At 44.8% G+C, this 7,784-nt stretch overlaps 1 protein-coding gene across 1 annotated transcript in view; it reads left to right on the top strand.

The window, feature by feature from the left end:
- Positions 1–660: 660 nt before the first annotated feature.
- Positions 661–7,784, top strand: part of SLC13A5 (solute carrier family 13 member 5) — a 30,951-nt gene continuing 23,827 nt past the window's right edge. Inside the window, exon 1 of the mRNA XM_026708526.2 lies at positions 661–1,967. Coding sequence (XP_026564311.1) covers positions 1,854–1,967 — 114 coding nt within the window. The 5' untranslated portion in view covers positions 661–1,853. The remainder of the gene's footprint in view (positions 1,968–7,784) is intronic.

Genomic DNA, 7,784 nt, shown 5'->3' with positions numbered 1-7,784 from the left:
CTGTTTCCGCTCTGAACTCACCTTTTGCATTAGACCTCGAAATGACCCTCAACAAAAAGCTTGCCCGTGTAATGTCCTGTTTAAAATTCTACACTGAGACTAGAAAAGCTTGAGTTCAAATCCACACATTCAGGAGCTCTGGGTAACTATGAGCTAGTCATGTTCTTTCAGCCCAACCTATCTCACAGGGTCGTTGCTGCAGGAAAATTGGCAAGAAACTGTATTGTGTGTGTCACTTAGAGCTCCTAGAAGAAAGGTGATGTGCAAATGCAAGGAATAAGTAAATCAACACCAGCTAGTAAACGTTGTTTTGAACTAATTAAAGACAATTCCTCTTACTGTTGTGGAGCAATAGAAAAACTATAAGAAGTATAAGAATATATATCTGTATATGTAGTGAAACAGCTATATTTGGTATTTTTAAAAAAAGAATAATTATCATGAGTCAATTCTGAACCTCTGAAGCATATGGATTCTGGAGACTCTCAACTGGTACAGAAAGTGGGCTTCATCCATTTCATCGGCTCAAGAGACAGAAGCCCAAGTGTGTGGCTTTATGGTAGAGGCAATGGCCCTGCAAAATGTAGATTACTGGGCACTGATCTAACAATCCCAATTCGTAATTTCTTTCCATCTTTTTATTATTTGTTTTTTCATCACATTTAGAAAACCACCCATCTCCCTCACAGAGGGATTCTGATTGACATCCAAATAAAAACCTTTTTGGGGAAAAAAAATAGTGTGGTCTTGAATTCAAGTTCTACCGAAGGAGAGGAAGGTGGTAGAGGGAACAGAGGAGAGAAACCTGAGAGGAGAGAGAGGAAAAGAGGGAGAAAGAAAGAATATAACCCCCCAGGGAAGAGCTGTACTCCACACAGACCAAATCACAATGGTGGGGAGAGGGGGCAGACACCCCCCCCCACTTGCTTACTGAAAATTTCTGAGCAGGTGGGATGAATACAGGTAGTCCTCAGGTTACGACTACAATTGAGCCCCAAATTTATGTTGCTAAGTAGAAATTTGTTAAGTGAGTTTTGCCCCATTTTACGACTTTTCTCTCCACATTTCTTAAATGAATCACGGCAGTTCTTAAATTAGTGGCACACTTAGGTTGTTAAGTGAATCTGGTTTCCCATTGTCAGAAGGTCGCAAACATGACTCCGGACACTGCAAGCATCATAATTGTGTGTCAGTTGTCAAGCATCCCAATGTAAAATCACGTGAGCCTGGGGATGGTGCAACACCCTCTTTTCGGTGGGTAGTAGCTTCGAACAGTCATTAAATGAACTTTTGTAAGTCAAGGATCACCTGTATAAGACTGAGAGGCACCAGTCACCATTGGCCCCTTTGGGAAGCTTTAGTGGCCCGCTGTGAAGAAGGACTCTTCCGCACTCATCCATCCGATGCTGGTCCTGTAGTTGCGGCTCGGAGTAGCCGGTGTGGCTCACTCCGACCTTCTCCAACTGTTGGACATCCTTCGAAGGCCGTTTGTAGCGGCCATGACTTGGGAAATTCCATCTCTCCAGGACCGGCGAGGAACATGTGGAATTTTCCAGCCGTCTCCCTGGGAAAAGCGGGCAAGGAGGCAGGATATAGAGCCGCGGGTGGCAGCTTCGAAGGGGCGCCTTTGAGGCGCTATGAAGGAGGCCTGCCCAGAGAAGAAGAGAAGGGTCCCCGGCGGAGACACCCCGCGGAGGTGGGAAGCGCAGCCTCCCGAGAGAGAGTCAGCGGGGGCCGGGCAGAGGGAGGGACCGGGGCCGGCGCCCAGGAGGAGCGCCGTTTAAAAGGCCCGGTCCGCAGCCGGGACGCTCTCTCGCCCGCCCCGTCTAAGCTGTGCCCCGCGTCTCCCGGTTATGGCTCCTCGGCTGCCGCCGTTCCTGCGCTCCCTGGTGCGCTATAGGGCTTTCATCGCGCTCTTCGGCACGCCGTTGGTTCTGCTGCCGCTGCCGCTTCTGATCGCCACCAAGGTAGGGTCCGCCAAGGCACCGGGTCGGGTCGTTGCCGGAGGGAGGATCGGCGTTCGGTGATGCCGGTGCCCCGTGCAGGAGGCGCGAGAGCGCGGTGCGCTCTGCACCCGTGAAAAATCCCCAGGCTGCTGTCGCGGGTTTCTCTCGGACGGTTCTTCGACCCCTCCGACGATCCCAGACTTAGCAGCGGGATCGGATCCCGCTCGCCCGCCCCCCCCCGCGAGAGAGAGGCTCTCCCCCGCCACCTTAAACCGAATGGCCGTTGGCTTCTTGGCGGACCGGGATGGCAGTTCCGAGGCGAGCGAGCGAACGAGGGAGGGAGGATCTCTCGGAAGAAACAGGAGAAAGTGAACCTCTCTCTAACCGGTTTGCTGGAGAAATGGAGCGCTGGCACCTCCTGCCCCCCCTGGAGAAAAAAAGGAAAGCTTGTGGAAAGTTAAGGCAGCCGGGATTGGAGAAAGCTCCCTATTCTGCGAAGTCTTAAAACTGTGATAGAGCCTCCATTGACAAATCCAGTCTACCTTCAAATGCTTAGTTCCCTGGCAAAAAGGGGGAGATAGTTTTCCACCTGGTAGAGAAGGTGTTGCCAAAAGGGCAAGACTTTCTGGAAGCAAAGTAAGCATTACATTATGCATTAGGTCCGTTCCCAGACAGTATGTAGTCATAGTACCTGAAGCTGGGTGCCAATCCCTGGGGAATACGCCCTCCTCGTACCCCAAGTGTGAACTGCTTTGAGTCATCTTGTTGACCACGGGACAGACTTGATAGCAGGTCTTTTAGTCTGAGGGATCCAGCAGGAAGTCAGTGGATTTGGGTCTCCATTGGCTCACATGTAATGACAGTAATAACAGAAAGCTTTTCAGAATATATCTCAGCCTTCTATCATTTTTGTCCCCGTTTGCAATGTTTGAAAAGTCAGAAAAAGTCTTACAGGCTTACAACAGTTCATTTAGTGGTCTTTGAAGTTACAACGGCACTGGAAAAAGTGATTTATGACCAGTTTTGACACTTAACTGTTGCAGCACCCCTGTGATCATATGATCAAAGTTCAGATGCTTGATAATTAACTCATATTTATGATGGCTATTAACATCATAAATATGAGTTAATTGTCAGGGTCATGTGAGTGAGTACCTTTGGTGATCTTCTGACAAGTCTACGGGGAAGCCATAGACCATAGATTCATTTAACAACCATGTTACTAACTTAACAACTGGCAAAAAAAAATTGTAAAATGGGGCAAACCCATTTAGCAACTGTCTCACTTAGCAACAGAAATTTTGGGCTCAGTAAGTTGAGGACTACCTGTCAGGTTGACAACCATCAAGTCAGGAATTTTGATTTTTAGGAATTGATTTGGGCGATCTGGAGGAATTTTAGCATCCAGCAGGCAAATTGGTTGCAGCCTGTTTCAGCTCAGCAAAGGGATTGCAAACTTCTTCCACAAAGGATGATTTCCTCACTTCATGGGACAGGGCGCACACTTTCTCAACTTTAGCAGCTCCCAATGTGTGTGGACTTCACCTGGCTGGCTGGGGGAATTCTGGGAGTCGCAGTACACACGAGATTGAGAAACTCTGGGACAGGGAAATTGGGATTTCACAAGGATGGCCGGTTTGGAGAAATTGGAATGAAGCGGTTTTCTCCTTTCTTATGATACTAGAACTGAGATAAGGAGAAGATTGAAACATTCAAGTGAAAGATATTACCCAGATAAAACCTTGTGCTCATAGGCAGTCTACCTCTAAATGCTTGCTGCACGGGGATGGGAGTAGAGAAACCTGTAGCCCAGACAAGGAATAACGGATGGAAACTGAACGAGGAGAGATTCAACCTGGAAATAAGGAGAAACTTTCTGACAGTGAGAACAATCAAACAATGGAACAGAAGTTGCCCTCGGAAGTGGTGGGAGCACCATCACTTGAGACTTTCAAGAAGAGATTGGACTGCCATTTGCCAGAAATGGTGTAGGGTCTCCTGCTTGGGCGGGGGGTTGGACTAGATGACCCAAAAGGTCCCTTCCAGCTCTGTTAATCTGTAATTAGAAACAAGCCACAGGAGAATTTGTCTGTCTGTAGCAATTCCAGAACCAGCAACTACTGCAGGACAAGCCCTCTGCATAAACATTGTGGTACCCTCTCCCCTAAGGCACACATTAATGCCTGGATGTTGACATCATTCAAAAGAGATTGCGATGCTGACCATCAGGAAGGCATGTTTGTTTGTTTTTTAAAATAATGCTGAGAAGTGGGAAAAAGGCAGATGGAGGTGACAAGTCAAATACTGAAATATTTACCAAAGTGAAAACTCTGGTCAAATAGCAATAGCTCTTAGACTTATATACTGCTTTATAGCTCTCTCTAAGCGGTTTACAGAATCTGCCCTCCAACAATTTGGGTCCTCATTTTATCAACCTTGGAAGAATGGAAGGCTGAGTCAACCTTGAGCCTGATGGGATTTGAACTGCAAATTGCAGGCAGCTGGCTGCAGTAGAAGTAGCCTGAAGTACTGCACTCTAACCACTGCGCCACAGAGGCTCATCACAAATGCTTTGCACCATTGGAGTGAAAACTTAGTCTTATTAGGATTGACTAAGCAAAGAGCATATTCCCAAATCCACACTGGCCCATTGGGAACTGGGTGGGACTCCTATATCTGGCCACCAGAGGAGGAAAAAAAACAAAAAAACCCCAAGAGGGCCAGGACTTTTCAGATCCATCCAGATTGCAGTCTGGCTGCTTTGGCACATGGCGATGGCTAACACAAAATATCCCGCCCGTGAGGCCTTTGGCTATCTGAGTCTTCTGGTGATATTTTGCCTCTCACTCCACTCTGCAAGACAGGTAGTCCTCACCTTACAACCCCAACATTTCTATTAAGTGAGGCATTTGTTCAATGAGTTTTTCTCCATTTTACGACCTTTTTTTGCCACAGTTGTTAAGCGAATCACTGCAGTTGATAAGTTGGTAACCTGAATCTGGCTTCCCCGTTGATTTTGCTTGTCAGAAGTTTGCAAAAGGGAATCACATGACCTTGGGACACAGCAACGGTCATAAGTATGAACCAGTTGCCAAGCATCTGAATTTTGATCACACGATCATGGGGATGCTTCAAAGGTCTTCACTGTGAAAAACGGTCGTAAGTCACTTTTTTCAGGGCCGTTGTAATTTTGAATGGACACTAACTGAAGTGCTGTAAGTCAAGGACCATCTGTATTCTGTGGCTACTATGCTTGTCTCCTTAATAACTACTGCTCTGCATTGCTGCAGAAAGCAGGGGGATAATAACCAATTGTTCTGCTTTTTCTCACTCTAGTTACAGCCAGACCTTTTTTTCACACGACAAATATGTGTTTCTTCCTTAATTTTTTCCTCAACATTGGCTTGTTAATTTCTAAGCCTCCCTTGTCTCTTTGACCTCTGAATTAATTATTTGCTCTAAATAAGCAAAGAGACCGTTTCTTCTAAGGGTGAGTAGGTGCAAAGCATTGAGTTGCACAGAGAACTTCTTCTGCGTGTACACACAGAGACCACAACCTACTTCTTAGTAAGCTGGAAAAAAGTGGAAGAGATAGCACCACCACTAGATGGATTCACAACTGGCTGGCAAACCGTACTCAACGAGTAGTCCTTAATGGGTCTAAGTCTACATGGAGGGAAGTGAGCAGTGGGTGCCACAAGGTTCTGTCTTAGGCCCAGTACTCTTCAATATCTTCATTAACAATTTAGATGAGGGAATAGAAGGGGAACTTACCAAATTTGCAGATGATACTAAGCTGGCAGGAATAGCTAACACCCAAGAAGATAGGGTCAAGATCCAGATGGATCTTGACAGACGAGAACACTGAGCCATATCTAACAAAATGAAATTCAATGTAGAGAAAAGTAAAGTCCTACACTTAGGCAAGAAAAACCAGAGGTACACATATAGACTGGGTGAAACCAGATTCAATAGCAGTAACTGTGAGAGGGATCTTGGAGTCTTAGTGGACAACCAGCTAAATATGAGCCAGCAGTGTGCAGCAGTAGCCAAAAAAGCAAATGCAATCCTAAGTTGTATTTACAGAGGGATACAGTCAAGATCAAGGGAAGTACTAATACCACTCTATAAAGCCTTAGTAAGACCACATCTAGAGTACTGCATCCAGTTTTCTTTCACCACATTATAAAAAAGATGTTGAGACTCTAGCAAAAGGACAGAGAAGAGCAACCAGGATGATTAGGGGACTGGAGGCTAAAACATACAACAAACGGTTGCAGGAACTGGGCTTGGCTAGTCTAGTAAAGAGAAGGACCAAGGGAGACATGATAGCGGTCTTCCAATATTTGAGGGGCTGCCAGAGAGGAAGGGATCAAGCTATTTTCTAAAGCTCCTGTAGGCCAGACAAGGAATAATGGATGGAAACTGAACAAGGAGAGATTTAACCTGGAAACAAGGAGAAACTTTCTGACAGTGAGAACAATCAACCAATGGAACAGCTTGCCCTCGGAAGTTGTGGGAGCGCCATCACTTGAGACTTTCAAGAAGAGTTTGGACTGCCATTTGTCAGAAATGGTGTAGGGTCTCCCGCTTGGGTGGGGGGTTGGACTAGATGACCTACAAGGTCCCTTCCAACTCTGATTATCTGTATCTGTATCTAGATCTTAGTGTACTCCTCTCCGGTACACGCAGAGGAAGCTGTTAATTGAACAATCCTCTAAGTCAGCACTTCCCAAACTTTTTCGTTCATTACTCAAAACCACTTATCAGAACATCCTTTTTACCGCTTATCAGAAAGTCTTATTTAAATATCCCTCTTGTGATTGGGTAATGGGTTTGTGTGTCATTATTCAAAGAAAAGACACTTTTACTCAATTTTGGGTGATATACTTAGGTTTGGGAAGCACCATTCTAGGTAGTGAAGTATAGATAAGATCAGGAAACATTTTCAAAAAAATCTTGAGAATCTTTTGGCATTTTCAATTGACACTGTACAGTGATTGAAATACGCAGAACATACAGACCTTAAATCTGATTAACAATTGAATCATTGGATCTACATCTGGAAATACAGGCAATCAGTCTGGTATCTCCCAAATATTTGTAGAAGCTCACATCCCCTTAAAATTCCTGGGGACTTTTAAAGTCAAAATACCTGAAGGGCATATGGTTTCTTGTCTATGCTGCAGACAAAATAGAGCTGAATAGAAATGTTATAATTAATACCTATTTTTTGCTTTAGTGGCGAAATAATGGAAGTCTGTTTTGCACATGCAAAAACACCCAACCCTCCTCTCCACAAGACAAACATTACATAGTAATTTTTAGGCAAACAATAGGGGTGTTGGTCTGTAACAAATATCTTCTATTACCTTAAAGGCAAATTACATTCTTTATCTTTAAGGTACTTTAAGGCACCTGTGGTTAGTATCCAATAAACCTTTCCTCCCATTAGGCATGATAGAGTTAATATAAAATTCTACTGCATTGGTGAAAATCACTTGTTTAGTCCAGAGAGAAACTTGTAAGTCTGGCAGGGCATGAATCCACTTGTTAGCCTCAAGTAAGGCTTTATACATAGTCATTTTGGGCACCGGAAAATTAACAAGTATGAAGCATTTGCACCCAAGAGCTTTTAAGCACCATTTATGACCACTCAATTAGTCTTCCCGCAAGAAAATTACTTCACAAATTCCAGACTAGTTTACTCTCTCATCAGCAGTTTAATTTGGCATGTGTATGCAATATTATCCAAGTTGCGTGCACTTAAATTGTGATTTAGCATCTTCGTTCTGATTACAGGCAGGAACTTGTGAAGGTGGGGGAAATCCCTCCTGT

This window comes from Pseudonaja textilis, chromosome 1 (genome assembly GCF_049901715.1).
Source record: "Pseudonaja textilis isolate UNSWEBS1 chromosome 1, rPseTex1.2, whole genome shotgun sequence".
In the NCBI taxonomy this organism is placed as follows: Eukaryota; Metazoa; Chordata; class Lepidosauria; order Squamata; family Elapidae; genus Pseudonaja; species Pseudonaja textilis.
Note: the sequence above shows the minus strand (reverse complement) of the source record. Positions and strands in the feature narration are given on the sequence as shown.